General features: G+C 36.3%; 1 protein-coding gene across 2 annotated transcripts in view; it reads right to left on the bottom strand.

Moving 5' to 3' along the window:
* Positions 1-17468, bottom strand: part of LOC306669705 (alcohol dehydrogenase E chain) — a 59268-nt gene that overhangs the window by 9982 nt on the left and 31818 nt on the right. Inside the window, exons 1-4 of one of the 2 annotated variants that reach the window (XM_079153837.1) lie at positions 4066-4219; positions 2792-2893; positions 2099-2237; positions 56-143 (exon numbers count right to left, since the gene is read on the bottom strand). In XM_079153837.1, the coding sequence (XP_079009963.1) occupies positions 56-143; positions 2099-2237; positions 2792-2893; positions 4066-4083 (347 nt within the window). In that variant the 5' untranslated portion in view covers positions 4084-4219. Of the gene's footprint in view, positions 1-55; positions 144-2098; positions 2238-2791; positions 2894-4065; positions 4220-17468 lie in introns of those variants that run through there. The other variant, XM_079153838.1, reaches the window with a different exon arrangement.

The following is a 17468-nucleotide window of genomic DNA, read 5'->3' as shown; positions in this document are numbered from 1 at the left end:
GAGCAAACAGATGTGCAAATTTGTGAACTGTGCAAGGAGAGTATAAGAAACCTACCTGCTTTTCACACAGATGTTGCCTTCAGGGTGTTTACAAACTTTGCATTTTCCACATTGGGGATTAAAGAGCGGGATGACTTTATCACCTGGAAGGGAACAAAACAAATTTCTCTTAAATTTCTATCCAGGAATTAATAAAGCAAGAACTTATCCTTACATGTAGAGATGTGTATCTTTGGAAAAGGCAAGAAATAGGGTTCAATCAACCATGTCATTGGTCATTTGGGTTTAATATGTGCCTTCATGAAGATTCCCAAAGAAGAAGTGTGAATGTAGAAAATGACGTGGTTTTAAAAAATTATTTACGCTGTATTGATAGTTAATGTTTATGGCACACCCTGATTTTTCCTGGGGACTTCACACATCATCTTATTTAATCCTTAAGTAATTAAACCTGAAATATTACTGCTGTAAGTACAGATATAAATTTGGGGGGGGGGGGGTTTACCGGGGATTAAATTCAGAAGCACTTGACCACTGAGCCACATCACCAGTCCAATTTTGTATTTTATTTAGAGACAGGTCTCACTGAGTTGCTTAGCACCTTGCTTTTGCTGAGGCTGGCTTTGAATTCAGGATCCTCCTGCCTCAGCCTCCTGAGCTGCTGGGATTACAGGTGTGTCTAACCGTAACCTGGCTAGATATAAATTTTAGTTGCAAGCAAGTTGTTATAGTTCTACCAGACGCTGGGGAGATCTTATATTTTGTTCAATAGTTACAATAAAACTAAAATGAATAAAATAAAATAAAACATTTTTAGAATAAAAATAAAACAAAACTTGACATGAGTTATGATAAAAATGATAATTTCAACAACCAGTTTTTGACTTTTCAAAGTGATGATGCTTATCTTTATTATGAAGGGAATGCTTTTTAAAAAATCTTCATTCCTTTTTGAGAAAGACTAGAAAAAATGGGACAAAGAGCTCAAGAAATTCCTGTGAAAATCTCAACTCTCAATATTCTTTCATTGAGAACAAGAACTATCAAATGTTTTTAGCTGATAATTTATTAATTATTTTTCTTGCTATCAAGAAAGCAGAGGTTAAAAGTACGAGTGTCCTTTCATTATTAATTTATTTTCATTTTTGGTGCTTAATTTCCTAACCACTTTATAGTTTCTAAACTATTTATTTATTATTTGCTATTCAGTTTAATTAAATATTTAAAAGAAAGGGCTTAATCTACTGGCTAAAGTGATCTTTTTAGAATTAAATATAATTTTTTTAAAAAAAATTATGGCTGTTACTATCCAACCAGACCAAGAAAAATGGGCCCATCACATTTTATAGATAAACTTTATGTGGAGATGATGGCATGAAAATTTTGTTTTTTTTTTTTTAATCCTTTACCTCCCAAAACATGTCAACATAAAGTAAAATTAAGATAAAAGAAATATTAAAAAATAAAATAATGAGCAGTTTGTAACCAGTCACCGTTACCTTGACTAAAGATAATAAAAGTGGTATTGCTTACGACTGGCTGCCTTCTGCCATTTCTTTCCTTTCCTTCCATCTAGTTTGTCTTATTGTTCTTGGTTTGGGAAGTAAGTCACTGGAAGACTACAGTGGTGAACAGACTCCACTTCCCACCCCAGAAAGACCACGTTGACTCAGTACTAGCCTCAGCACAGAACAGTCTCCATACCCTGCTCGAGAGTCTCGGGATCTAGACTGAGGTTTTTTTTCCTTCGCCCCATCTGTGGTTCTGTTTGGGTCCTGACAGAGACAGTGCTCAGCAACACTAAAATGGAAGGTATTCAATTATGCCTCCACTCTGGCAGCACTGTGTCTCTTTTGAGGTTCATATACTCCAGGCTCTAACCTGGATGCTGGCACTTAGTAGGTGCTCAGTAAATAGTTGTTGAAGGAGAAAATACAAAATCATCTGAATGTGAAGGGAAGGAGGAAACCCCTCTACTCCCACCTCGTCCATGAGCTTGTGCCAGGTTTATAGCACTTATCGCTTTTTTTTCCTCATCTGGGCTGGATGATCTTGGGATCTGGAACTAACGCCCAGCCCCTGGATGTGAATTCTGTACCTGGCTTTACTGTAGTCACCCCTTCTCCAATGCTCTCTACAATGCCAGCTGCCTCGTGGCCTAAAATCACAGGAAGAGGCCAGACCAAGTTTCCAGTAACCACGTGATCATCTGAGCGGCAGATTCCTGTGGCCACCATCTATAAATGAAAGGTAAAATGATTAGGTCTGAGAAGGACATAACATTCACATTTCTGTAATCATGCTTCTGAGAATTTTCAAGTCTTCTAAGAGTCCCTACTCTCCACATGCAAAAGATCGAATTTGTTCTCAAGATTGTTCAAAACCCTTCTCTACCTTCCTCTCCAGAATTAAATAATTTACAACAATTGATCCTGAAATATTTGTTGTATATGACATATGAGAATGAATGCTTTATATGGAAGTAAAAAATTGCAGATTAACACCAAGAAAATATCTGTTAATTGAATTTGATACCTTAGTATATAACTTTTCTTCTGTAAGAACACATAAATTCTTTTTTGTTTTACTGGGATTATACTATGCATACTCTTTGGTTACTTTTTAAAAATTTAACAATTTACATTCATAGCTTGCCTTAGCAATGAATGTAATACATTCTATGGATAACTATTTAAAAAGTGCCTGTTAATGGATTTTTGTTTGTTTCTATTTTGAATAGTCTCTGAATTTTTTTAAACCTAAAATTAAATATAAGTGAAAAAAATTTCACCTTAATACGAACTTCATGGGCCTTAGGGGGTGCAACTTCCACCTCTTCAATGGAAAAGGGTTTCTTTAGCTCCCACAGCACAGCTGCTTTGCATTTTATTACCTGGAAAATCAAACAGGAAGATGAGACTCTTGAAATCAGGGATTAGGTCATCTCGCTTTTGTAAAACACCCCACCCTTCACCTACTACCTAATAAGTGCTCTATAGAAATGAACAAATGGTTTGCAAACAGAATAAAAACACCTTTTAAAAATGTGTGAAGCATTAACATAAGAAGAGAGAATCATAATTAACTGAAAGACACTGACATGAAGGCCATCCTTACAGACTTCCTAATATCCTGAAATTGTTGTTTGCTGGTGGCTTGTTGACTTGTGCATGGAGTTCTGTTATCATTATTGTACTTCAGTCAGTGTATGTCCACTTAAAACTTATTGCTCCCTTGTTCAATTTCTGCTAAAGTCCAAAGGATCTGACTTTATAATAATTTCACATTTCTTTTCCTGCATGTGATGCCTCTTTTTCCCCAATTGGTCTCTTCTCCTCCTTTAATTTTCTTTTCCCCATGGACAATGGCAAAACAAATATGAGAGTACTTGAAAATAGGACACTAGTTGTAGGTGGGTCCTGAGCGGTGGGTGTCCCTGATGTGGCAGGCACATGGTTGATCTGTGCTGCTTTTACTGTCTTTCAGCCTGACAAGGTTTCTGAATCAAATTCTTTTCACAAAACTTTCGTCAAACTTGACTTTCCTGTGTTTATAAGAATAATATGGTTGTAAAGAATAACATTTAAATTATGATTTCTTAATATAAAGATAACTTTTGATGACAGTCATTTACAACTTTAGGTAGATTTGACAATTAGTCACAAGTGGCTAGGAATTAACTATCACTTTATTGCAAATTTATTTAAGTAGGAAATTAAGATTGTGTGTGTGTGTGTGTGTGTGTGTGTGTGTGTGTGTGTGTGTGTGCTGGGGACTGAACCCAGGGCCTTGTGCTTGCAAGGCAAGCACTCTACCAACTGACCTATATCCCCAGCCCAGAAATTAAGATTTTAATAGACCCATATTCTACACATTCTTGTTGAAGATATTTAGGAATAATTTGTTTTCATTGTAGTTCAGAATATATCATAAATACATTGCATATTGCATTTCAATACATATTCTTTCTATTTGATCAAGGTTAGATTATTCATCAAAAACTGTATCCATTTACATATTATGCAAATGAGAGTATATTTCCAACAGTAAATCTTTTTTGCTTACTTTCCCTGCTGTGCTCATGATGCTTCTGTCTTCTCTGCAGACCTGGAGACTGACGAATCCCTGCAGACTTCTTCCCTGCTCCACAAATAGCCAGTGTGTTGCAAGGGTATTTTATTTTGTTTGCTTGAGTGCCAGTTGATTCCGCAGGCAATCTGGAGTTTTAAGCCACACCTCCCAGCTTATTCTCAGACCAAGTTAAGCCAGAAAGAAAAGGGCACTGATCTGTAGTACAAAACCTTGATTTCATAATGTGCCAATTGTATGTAACATTTTGCTTCCATTCCATTAGATTAAATATTTCCTTATGTGCTCCCTCCCCTCATTCCATGTTTCCCCTCTCTCAGTTCGCTCAGGTCAGAGTTCTGTTTTCCCTTTTCTGCACCAAGCTCCAGCTTTGAATCTACCGGCTGCAGTCAGGAAGGAGGAGAAGGCAGCAGAGCAAATGAAGCAGGACAGGCAGAGCCAAGAGCCAGAGGATCACATTTGATGCAGGGTGTTCTTTCTCTTCATAGAAGAGAAGCAGACACAGTCAACCACAGCAAATCTGCTTACTATCCCTGGCATTCACAATATCTGTCATACACAATATCTGTCAGCATGGACTGACAACCTCCCTGTGTCAGGCACTAAGCTGGTTCTAGGGGTGAAAGTGTTGAGTCAGAGATGACCTCTGCCCATGCCAATGGGCAGTCCAGGTCAGTGATCATGGCCTTTGGTTTGTTCTTTTCTAGCTCTGTGAGCTTGGACTTAATCTGTTATTGCTCTTTGCCTTGGTTTTCTTGTCTGTACAATGAGGATGAATAACAGTACCACTGCTAAGAACTGTGGTAAATAAATGAAAAAATTCATGCAAAGCAACTATCTGTTAGAAATATCTATGATAACAGCAAAAAGCGAGGCTTTACTTAATGACAGTCTGGCAAAATCAGGTGCCTGGTGGTCAGGCACCTCCAGCTTGGTTGGGTACAATCGGTGTTTCATCCCCTAGAGCACAAGATCCCTCCCCAGTTCCTCTTTGGCTGAGTAATGTGGAGCGCACAATCTCTGGAATGTGTCTTAGGTTTTAGTGTTTCCTGTGGGGTTATTTAAAGAAATATGCCTTTCGTTGTCCCCACCTTCCTTTGTCCTCTTGTGGCAGGCAAGTCCCTTTGGATGAGCGCCTTTTGGCCATACACAGTTTATCACTGTTGGTCAGGTAAAGCCCCTTCCTTCTCACCTCCCGTCTGTCAACTGGCTGTAAATCTTTACACTCAGTGTTAACTGTTTGTAACTTTCCATCCTGCTTTCCCCTCCAGTTATTTTTGTTTCATCCCAAGTCATTTTATACTTTAAGGCTAAATACTATATTTGAAAATGAACCACCAGACTTTTTATTTCTCACCATCTGATGTTTGGTCAGGTAAAACCAGAGGATTGAGGTTATGCGGGTAGAGGAAGCCACACCATCTTCAGGGGTGTCATGAAGCTGGTAAGTAGCTGCAGCAGAATCCTAAGTCACATCTGTCTGATCCAGGAGCCCTTCTTCTTCTCACTCTTCTGCAAGAAGGCAGTGGGACTGACCAGAGGTGATGACATTCAGCTGTCTATCCACAGAGGCAGTCCCCACATTTTGTGAGACCTAAGAGAAAACAATGTAACTGGCAAGAAATTCAGGAATCATTCTATCCGAATTCCTCTTTTATTAGATAAAGGACTTGGCAAAGCAATAGGGCTAATATTCACTTAAAAGATATTTGGATAGAAAAAAGTATAATTGTTCTTGTGAGTGCATAAAGAGTCTAAGGGCTTTCAAATATTGTGGGTTAAGGCAGGGTGAGGAGCAAAACCAGGGTTCTGGTTGCAGGCCCACCAATGTGTTTAATCTACCCAAATTTCACACCATAAATCAAGAATTTACTTAATATTTTGCTTTGACACTGAAACCAAAATATACTTACCTCCTTTCCTGAAATTTAAAAAATACATTGCCATACTGGACCCTCAATTCCATATGAAGAGAATGGTCAAAATGTTGGAAATGCTTGTTTACAGACAATCACCATGAAAGGTCTTAGAAATAATGTCAGTGAAGTCAAAAAGCAAAACTGAACAGATATTCTTGGGAGTTTCTTTTAAGTGTCAAATGAAAATAATCTAAATATTTGGTGAATGTTTTGATGACATGCTGTAGATCAGCATGAAGAAGTCTATGCACATGATAATTTTTAAGATCAAGCAGAAACAGTAACATTACAGGAGTAAAATAATGATAAGTGGCATGAATTTCATAATTCAAACATTATAAAATCATCAAAAATGGAAAATGCATACCAGGGAAAGGTATAATCTCTAAACTGGAAATAGTTACTTAAGGATGAAAAACCCATGATTTTTTTCATGACAGAGTATTAATGTCATTGGCCATCACATATATCACTAATAGCCAAAATTTATTGGATGATTGCTTTATTAAGAGTTTTACTTATGTACAAACTTATATACAATTAGTTAAATACAAATAATTCTTATTAGAAAATTATTATTAGAAATCCCACTTCATGAAGAAACTGAGAATAAGAGAGATTAAGTAAATTGCCTGAGGTTTTCTAGTCCCTGCCCGAGTTGAAGTTCCTAAGGAATAATAATAATAATAATAATAACAACTAACAGTTAGGTGGCACTTAGTATGTGCCAGGCTCCTAAGTGCTTTGCATTTACTCAAATAGGCCCTTTAAGTTTGCTACTATTATTATTCCATTGTGTAGATGAACTAACCAAGGTCCCCCAGTCAGTTAGTAGCCAAATCAAGACTAGAACCCAGGATCAGAAAAGCCCAGTTCCAACCTCTTAAGTCTCAAGTGTTTACTGCCCTCGTCCCAGGGCTTAGAGGAAACAGGAAGAGAGGATGAAGAAAGAAAAAAGTAAGAAAATTAAGAAAAATTTTAAAAAACTTGTGATAAGTCCAAATCAACTTCCAATGTTCCAGTCTGAATGAATGGAAGAAAAATGAGTGGTTTTATTGGCTAAGAACAGAGGTTGATTTGAACATGTCATACTTTAGGTAAGTTTGAGATATTCTAAGTGGAACATTCACTTGGCTATAGAGAAACCTGGGAGTGTTATAGTTAATGTGAAAATAACTTAATACTGGATTGAGACTTCTAAAAAAGGTAATTCTTAATTCTCAATTGGAGAGAAAATCTATAGAGAAGAGCAGTGTTTAAGAAAACTGGCAATAAGAAGCGAAGAGATGAAAAACAGCAATCCAAAATCACATGGAAGATTAAATAACAGTCATCAAGAGAACTCGGAGCAGGAAGCCAAGAGGAAAGACTCTGAAGGAAAGCACCAAACTTGGTTCCCAGAGATTCTTTATGACCCCTGAGGGATGGTGGGCCTGCAGCCGGAAGGCTGGGTGACCAGAGAGGAGGGGATGGAGAGCGGATCGTTCCTGGAGTGAAGGGAAGGAAGGAAGAAAACAGGGACCGCTGGAGGGAAGACAGGATGGCTGTGGAGCTTCCTTCGCAGCGGTGAGTGACCTGTGCAACTGTGGCTGTTGGGAAAGCTGTAGTCAGAATGGAGCTTCCGTTGGTGCTGGAGAAGGGACAACCTGTAGAAATGGGGCCCCCAGTGCTGCAGGGCCAGGTGGAGGCAGTCAGATTTCTAAAGTGGAGATGCTTTGTGGGGGACAACTGGAAGGAAGCAGGGATAAGTGTGAATGGGCCTTAAAACAAGTGCAGAGACGTGCTACCCAGCTCTACTTGTCATTCCTGCCAGTTTACCTGTTCATAGTCTGCTTTATGCTGCTGGGGCTGTGACTCTACAGATTCAGTTTCCCAGACTCCTTTGACATCTGGCTTCCATAAGAGTTTTGCCAATGAGAGATACTAGAGAGATATAAAGGCAGGAGGAGGAGGAGGAGGAGGAGGAGGAGGAGAGAGGGACCTCTTGTTCAAAGTTCCCATTAGTGTTACGCCATGTCACACAGTTGGTTGCAGCACCAGCCTTGCTCCACCCGCTCAGATGGATTGGCAGCAGCTGGGTCATGCTCTCTTGGTAGTAAATACAAGATTTAATATTTACTTTTTGGGTAACCGCAGGCTATAACCTTTCATCAAAGACCTATGCCCCAACCCCCTAGGGTCCTTCCTGTGATGTCTTAATTCTGGTGATCTCCCTGCTATCTTGTTTTCTCCTCACTTAATGTTTTAATGTTCTGATTCACCTGTATGCCCTTTGTAGTCTTTTAGCCTTCGAATGTGTCTACAATCAGTTTTCTGTATTAAAGCCCTTTGGTTTAAAACAGCAGTTTCTTCTTTCCTTACTAGGCACACTGATGTTGTTCTTGGCACCAGCAGTGGTCTCAGAAGCAGGCCCTCGTAGACATACGTGTTCACAGAAATTGAGTTGACGCATTTTTAATGGCTATAGTTCGGTGAAATAGCACTGGAGCAAGTAAGTTAATGGGACTTGAGAAGAAATGAAATCCGGAAGAGTCAATGACAGGGAAACCAACAGAGAAGACTAGCAGGGCTCAGTTGCTCTATCTTCATTATAGATTTGATAGATCCCAACTCTGTAATGTTTTACATACCCTCCCTTTGCCTTCCTATAAAATCTTTATAGAGCACTTCCAAAGTGTTTTAAACCCATATGTGATACAGTCACAAAATGTAATTCCAGTCATATATACCTACTTGTACAATGCTATGAAATTTGTCTTAAATTTTTCATTTCTATTGTATTTTGTAAATCCTAGTACCCAACTCTTTTATTGTGTTTCTCATTTTCTAGTTTTTAACTTCTCCAGTTTTCACTTTCATCAAAATCATACATGCATAATCACATGCAAAATCTTTTTCTACCAAGCTTCTTATGAAAAAAGCAATATTTGTTTCTCATTTTTTCAATATTTATTCAACTTTTGAAACTTACTATTTAGATGTTTACCTCCACATCTCTAAATGGCATGCACGTTTTGTGTTTCTTTTGGCATTCCTATGGCTTCTCGTTTTGGAGAACAAGGATTTGTGGCAGTCACTATTACAAAAAGACCCTAATTCTCTTCCATTCCTAATAACATATTAGAAAATTTTACATTATTATGACCATGAAAATGCTCATTCAGATTTAGTCATGTCATTTGCCATGAATTTTTTCTCTTTACCTGAATAAATTTGTTTTTCTGTAGAATTAAATATTGACTTAAACTTTGGCCCAGTTTAAAAAGTATGTATAGACTAATACAATTCCCAAACCATCACCAGTTGTCAAGTTTCCTCCCAGGATTTGCAGATATCGAGTATCCTGCCAATTTGTCTTTAGAAAAACCTTTTCTGGAACCTTGACTGTTTCCTGTAAAACCAGATGTGGTCTGCATCCCGCCACACCCACTGTGCTGGCTTCCCATGTGCATCCAACGAAGTACTACAAATCGCTTAAAAACACAGGAGTGATTCTTGCTATTCTGGAGGCCTGAAGTCTGAAGTCAACATTGCTAGGATGAAAACAAGGATCAGCAGATCAATGCTTCCTCCAGAGGCGCCATAAAGAATCCTTTCCAAATTACCTTTTCCAGCCATTCTGGCTGTATTCCTTAGTTTGTGGCCACATCACTCCAATTTCCTTCTTCCCCTCCACATTTCCTCCTCCTCTTCCTTCTTTTAATTGTCTTTTAGAAGTTTATAGGATGTTCTGTTTATCCCTAATAGGATGAAATTTTATGGTTTTTTTTTTTTTGGGGGGGGGGGGCTGTGCTGAGAATTAAGCTAACGTAAACAAACCAGTAGGAGAAAAGCATATGCATGTATTTAAGGAAAGTTTTGTGGCACCGAAACCTACAAAAGGAGACGAAGACTCAAAGACAGAACTGAATACTTACATACTGAATTAAACAGTGTTACATTATAAAAATGTGAAAAGGCAAAAGGACTTGGGCTAGGGTAATTAATTGTTTACTATCTAATAATCATCTGTCTCCTATTTGTTTATCTATCTAGTTATCTAGGTAGTTAAAGAGCTAGCTAGCTCTATTTTTCTGGAGAACCCTGACTAATGCAGAAGGTAATCAGAGTGAAATTCAAACTCAAATCCAGCTCAAGCACTGGTAAATTTGATGCAACTTCTAATGTTAATGGTCTGAGAGAAGAAACATCCATTTCTCAGCATAAACAATGAATATCTCCATCTCCATTATTCTACTATTCAAGATATTTTGCATTCGACAAAAATTATGAGACAAAGTGAGGAAAAAATACACTTATGAAGAGATAAGTCCATCAGCAAATGGGCTTAGATGTGCCCCAGATGTTATAAATATCAGACAAGAACTTGAATGTAACTAACATGTTAACATGTTTCTAGTCTAAAAGGTGGAAGATTCCTAGGAACAAATGTAATTGCAGCAGAGTGATGGAGACCATAAGAAGAGTCAAATAGAAATGCTAGAAAATAAATTAAAAGCCATGATATTACAGATGAGGAATTCCTTTGATAGCTTTATAAACACACTGGACACAGTTGAGGATAATCAACTTCAACTGATCAGTTGATTTTATACAAACTGAAAGGGAAAAAGATGAATAGAAGTATAAAACTCTACACCAAGAACACAAATAACCCAATCAACAAATGGGCTAAGGAAATGAACAGACACTTCACAGAAGAAGATATACAAAAAATCAACAGACATATGAAAAAATGTTCATCATCTCTAGTAGTAAGAGAAATGCAAATCAAAACCACCCTAAGATTCCATCTCACCCCAATTAGAATGGCGATTATCAAGAATACAACAACAACAGGGGTTGGTGAGGATGTGGGGAAAAAGGTACACTCATACATTGCTGGTGGGGCTGCAAATTAGTGCAGTCACTCTGGAAAGCAGTATGGAGATTCCTTAGAAAACTTGGATTGGAACCAACATTTGACCCAGCTATCCCACTCCTTAGCCTATACCCAAAGGACTTAAGATCAGCATACTACAAAGATACAGCCACCACAATGTTCATAGCTGCTCAATTCATAATAGCAGATTGTGGAACCAACCTAGATTCCCTTAGATTGATGAATGGATAAAGAAACTGTGGTATATATATACAATGGAATATTACTCAGCCATAAAGAATGATAAAATTATGGCATTTGCAGGCAAATGGATGAAATTGGAGAATATCATGCTAAGTGAGATAAACCAATCTCAAAAAACCAAAGGATGAATGATCTCGCTGATAAGCAGATGATGACACATAATGGGGAGGTGGAAGGGGGTCAAGAATGGAGGAAGGAGGGACTGTATAGAGGGATAAGAGGGGTGGGTAGGTGGGGGGGAGAAAAAAATAACAGAATGAATCAAAAACTATTACCCTATGTAAATGTATGATTACACAAATGGTATGCCTCTACTTCATGTACAAACAGAGAAACAAGATGTATCCCATTTGTTTACAATAAAAATGAGTTTAAAAAAAAGAAGTATATCACACAGCATCATGAGCTATGAGACATCGAATGGTCTAACATAATAACAGGAATGGTAGGAGTCCCAGAAGTGAGACAGGGAGTGAGGAATATCTGAGAATTGATATCTAAGAATTTTCCAAAGCTAATTAAGGGAAGCAAACCTCAGATACAAGAATTCTGAAAACTCACCCTGCACATGTGCACATGCACACACACACACACCAACCAATCACACCTTAGTCAGACTGACTAAATATTAAAGAAGAGAAAACACTAAAGGAAGGCAGAGAAAATTAAAACATTGTACAGACATGAAGGTAAAATTTATAGCAGAAAACCCATTAGAAAATATACAAACCAGAAGACAAATACTGAAAAGAAATGTATCACCCCATAATTCTTCATTCAATGAAAATAGCTTTAAAAAATTAAGGCAAAAATAATTTTAAAGAAATAAAAAATCTGAATTTATTTACAGCAATCTGCACTACAAAAATTACCACAGGAATTTTTTTAGACAGACATCATTATTCTATGTACATGTATGATTACATGAATGGTGTGACTCTACATCATGTACACCTGAGAAATGAAAACTTGTACTCAATTTTTGTACAATGAATCAAAATTCATCCTGCTGTCATGTATAACTAAATAGGACAAATAATAAAAAAGTTACTACAGACATAAATGAGTTGAGTAGCTTTCCTCATTTTCTATTTTCTAAAAAAGTTTACATAAAGTGAGAATGGTGAAACGTTTTTGCTGGTGTGTGGAAGCTAACCCCACAATAAGGGGGAAAAAGGGAATAATAGAAGTTCAGTAGACTAGACAAAGGGGAATGAAGGGAAGGAAGAGGGATAGGAAAAGGAAAGACTGTGGAATTAATTCAAAATAATTTTCCAATGTATATATAGGAATACACCATACCATCACGTACATCCACAAGAATGGGGTTGTAAATAGCATAAATATATTCCATGCTTGCATAATTATAGCAAATGAATTCTACTGTCATGTATAACTAAAAAGAATCAATAAAAAAGTAGGAGTAATCTTTTTATTAAAGGTCTTATAAAGTTTACCTCCAAATCAATATATATGATTATACACACTCACACACACACACACACACACACAACAGGATAAAAATCACTTAACTACAAAGAAGTCAGCAACAGAAGAAATAATATACAAAACAAAACAAACCCAACAACAATAGCAACTGGAAGACAACTAATAAAATGGCAGTAATAACTTATTATCTTTCAATAATTACCTTGAATATAAATGAATTCAGTTCTCCCATCATTAGATGTAAAGTTGATAAACAGAAAAAAAGAAACCCAAAACACCACCATATGTTGCCTACAAGATATTCACTATACCTATAAGAACACACATAGACTGAAAGAAAAGATATGTAAAAAGATATTCCATAAAAATGGAAACCACAAGAGAGCAGGAGTAGCTATGTTTACATCAGGTAAAATAGATTTTAACTAAAAGAAAACTGTAAAAAGAGACAAAGATCATTATGTAATGATACTGACTGATTCAGCAAGAGGTTATGACAATTATAAATATATATGGCCTAAATTCAGAGCACCTAAACATGTAAAACAAATATTAATAGATCTGAAAGGAAAGATAGATTGCAATACAATAATTGTAGGGAGCCTCAACTCTTAATTTTCAGTAATGGACAGATCATCCATACAGAAAAACAAGAAGGAAACATTGAATTTAAAATATATTTTAGAGAAAATGTACCTACCATACATATACAGCTACAGAATACACATATTCTCATGTACACATGGAACATTCTCCAGATAGATCATATGTTAGACCACAGAACAAGCCTTAAACTTAGGATTAAAATAAGTATCCTTCTGAAAACACTGATATAAAATTAGAAAATGATTTCAGGAGAAACTTTGGAAAGTTCAAAACACATGCAAATTAAACAACATGCGCCTGAACAATCAATGCATCAATGAGGAAATTAATACAGAAATTAAAAAATATCTTGATACAAATGAAAACACAACATACTTAAACTTATGGAATACAGCAAAAGCACCATTCCATGTAATTAGAAAAATAAGACAAACTAAGCCCAAAGTAAATAAATGGAAGGAAATTATAAAAATCAGAGCAGAAATAAGTGAGACACACACTAGAAAAACAACAGAAGAAAATTAACAAAACTAAGAGTTTTTTTTTAATAAGAAGAACAAAATTGACAAACATTTAGCTATACTAAAAAAGATTAAATTCAAAAGGTGGAGACATTACAAGTGATGCCACAGAAATATGAAGACTACTCTGAAAAATTATGTTAATGAATTGAATAATTCAAAGAAATCAATAAATTCCTATTTATTCCTAACACACCTACAACAACCCAAAGTTCAATCATGAAGAAATAGAAAATGTGAACAGACAAAAAACATAAGAAAACTGATCAGTAACGGAAAGTTTCCCAACAAAACAAACCCCAGAAACTGATGGATTCACTGATGAATTAATCAAATATTTGAGAATTAATAATGATCCTCTTCAAATGCTTTCAAAAGTTAAAGAGAAGCCAGGTGTGATGGTGCATACCTGTAATCCCAGAGGCTGAGACAGGAGAATTGCAAGATCAAAGCCAGCTTCAGAAAAAGCAACTCAGTGAGACCCTATTTCTAAATAAAATACAAAATAGGGCTGGGGATATGGCTCAATGGTTGAGTGCTCTGAGTTCAATCCCTGATATCCCCTCACCCCCCCCCCCCCAAAAAAAAAGTTAAAGAGAAGGTAATACTTTCAAATTAATCTTAGGAGCCCAGAATTTCCTGATAATAGATAACAGCTAGACAAGGACACTAAAAAAGAAAAAAAGAAAACTACAAAATCAGTATACAAATATCAATATTGAATCAAATTCCATGCCTGTATGAATTTTTCAGGATGAACCCAACTTTTGTGTAATAATAAAGCTGTAATTAAAAAAAAAATGAGAACATAAAAAAAAGTCAGTAATGTCTCTTGATACAAAGAGCAAACTATGAGGAAGAGAAGTCCAGGGGATTAAATTTCATTTATAATAGCTACAAAAACAAAAACAAAAAACAAAACAAACAAACAAAACAAAAACAGTAATAAGTTTAATCAGGGGTCCAATATTGAAACCTATAAAACACTGAAGAAAGAAGCTGAAAAAAAAAAAAAAGATGTAAAGATATACCATGTTCATGGACTGGAAAAATTATTTTTGTGAAAATGTCCATACATTAAGAAGTATTTACAGATGCAATGCATTCACTATCAAAATGCCACTGGCATTGTTTCAGAGAAATAGAAAAAATTATCTTAAATTTCTTACAGAATGCCAAAAGACTTGAATAGCCAAAGCAAACTTGAGGGAATAGAACAAAACTGACAATATTGTACAGTGACTAAAACAGTATGGCACTGGCATTAAAAAAAAGAAGGAAAAGAAACATGGAACAATGGAAAAGAATAGAAGCCCAGAATTATTCCACACAGTTATGGTCAACTGTTTTTGATACAAGGGGAAGTCAGTTTCTTCAATGATTTTGGAAGAATTGGCTACCCTTATGAGGAAGAATGATTTGAACACTTATCTCACATCATACACAAAATTAATTAAAAGTGATCTAAGACTTAAATAGAAGACTGGAAACTATTAAACTACTAGAAGAAAACACAGGAAAACTCTATAACATTGGTCTGGATATCAATTTTTTTGTAAATGACCTTAAAAATATAGGCAATAAAGGCTAAAATAGACAAAGGGGATTATATCAAACTAAAAAGTTTCTGCTTAGCACTAGAAACAAATAAAAAGAATGAAGAAAGAATCTAAAAACTGGGAGAAAATATTTGTAAACCATTCATCTTAGATATGGTTAATATTCAAAATAAATGAGAAACTCAATTCAGTGACAAGAAAACAAATAACTGCACTCCCCCCACCCCAATGGGCGAAGAACATGAATAGACTTTTCTCAAAACACCATGATCCAGTGAGTTTATTCCAGGAGTTTAACATTGGTTTAACATTCAAGTTATCAATGTGATTCAATACAGAGTAAATGTGACCTATAACAGAGTGAAGAAAAAATATACCATCTTAATAGATGCAAGAAAACTTTTATAATAATCCAATATAATGTAGGCTCTTCAACAAATGGTGCTGGGAAAACTGAAAATTAATTTGCAGTAGAATGAAATTTAACCCCTACCTCTCACCCTGCACAAAACTCAGCTCAAAGTAGATTAATACCTAGATATTAGATCAGAAATGCTACACACACTGAAAGAAACTGTAAAGCCAACATTCCAATGTATCAGCTTAGGACCTGACTTCCTCAACAAGACTTATAAAGTACAAGAAGCAAAGTCAATAACCAATAAATGGGATGGCATCAAACTAAAAAGCTTCTTCACAGTAAAGAAAACAATCAAGAATATGAAGAGAGAGGCTACAGAATTGATGCCCCAGATAGGGCATCAATTTCCAGGATATATAAAAAACCGAAGGGGCTGGGTTGTAGCTCAGTGGTAGAACACTTGCCTAGCATGTGTAAGGCACTGGGTTCAATACTCAGCACCACATAAAAGCAAATAAATAAAATGGAAAGTTATTGTGTTCATCTACAACTAAAAAATGTTTTGAAAAAGAACTCAAAAAACACCAAAACAACACCAACAAAACAAACCCAAGTAAACCAATCAATAAATGGATAAAGGACCTGAGCAGATTCTTAACAGAAGAAGAAATACGATTGGTTAACAAATATATGAAAAAAAAATGTTCAACATCTCTAGAAATCAGAGAAATACAGATTAAAACTACATTGAGATTTCATCTCCAGTCAGAAGCAAAGATCAAGTATACAAGTAAAAATAAATGCTAGCAAGGATGTGAGGAAAAGGGTACACTTACACATTGCTAGTGGGGCTGCGAATTGGTGCAACCACTCTGGAAAGCCATATAGAGATTCCTCAAAAAACTAGAAATGTAACCACCATAATACTCAGTTATCCCACTCTCAGTATATATCCAAAGGATTTAAAATCAGCACACTACAGTGATGCGGCCACATCAGTGTTTATAGCAGCTCAATTCACAATAGCTAAGCTCTGGAGCCCAGCATCTCCACTCTTGTGCTTTGGGAACTTTATTTAGTAAGAGTTACTTGCATACAAGCACCATGATGAAAGTCAATCTGATAACTGAGACAGCCACCAAGTGACCATGGGTGGGAAGCATATGCAGCACGGATGTGCTGATAAAAGGAAAATTCACATACTGGGTTGGATGGGGTGGTACAGTGTGAGATTTTAACGCACTTCTCAGGGTGGTGCACTGAAACTATATTTTAAACTTTATAGTTTAAAATTATGAAGCATTTCTACAAGCTTTCATTTAATACTTTTGGGCCCCAAGTGACCATGGGTAACTGAAGTCATGGACAGCAAAACCTTGGGTAAGGAGGAACTACCATGTATAAAATTATAGAATAGGTGAAGCAATCCTTACTAAGAAAAAACAGGTCTATGGTCACCCAGGTGGGGTTATGAATGTAAATTGACTGCAAAGGGGCACAAGGGAACTTTGGGGGTTGATAAGAATGTTCTGTTTCTTGACTGTGGAGTTTAGAGTTATATTGGCCAAGACATCAGTAAGTTTTTCATTTAAATGGATGTACTCTTTTATATAAAGTTGACACCAATAGTGTTAAAATAAAAATAAATGAAAACTATATGATAGTACAGAGAGCTCAGAAGGTTCCAGAACTCCACCTCCACCACACTTGGAAATCATCTATTATTCAGTGTTCTATTCCCTGAAATCGCCAAAAGACATTCAAGAGGATGGTGTGGTGTCAGTCCATGCCTCTTCCAATTGCTTTTTGCTGCTTATATTTATTTGAACATTTGGGGAG

Source organism: Sciurus vulgaris (genome assembly GCF_902686455.1).
Source record: "Sciurus vulgaris genome assembly, chromosome: 9".
In the NCBI taxonomy this organism is placed as follows: Eukaryota; Metazoa; Chordata; class Mammalia; order Rodentia; family Sciuridae; genus Sciurus; species Sciurus vulgaris.
This window is presented reverse-complemented; position numbering and strand designations above follow the sequence as displayed.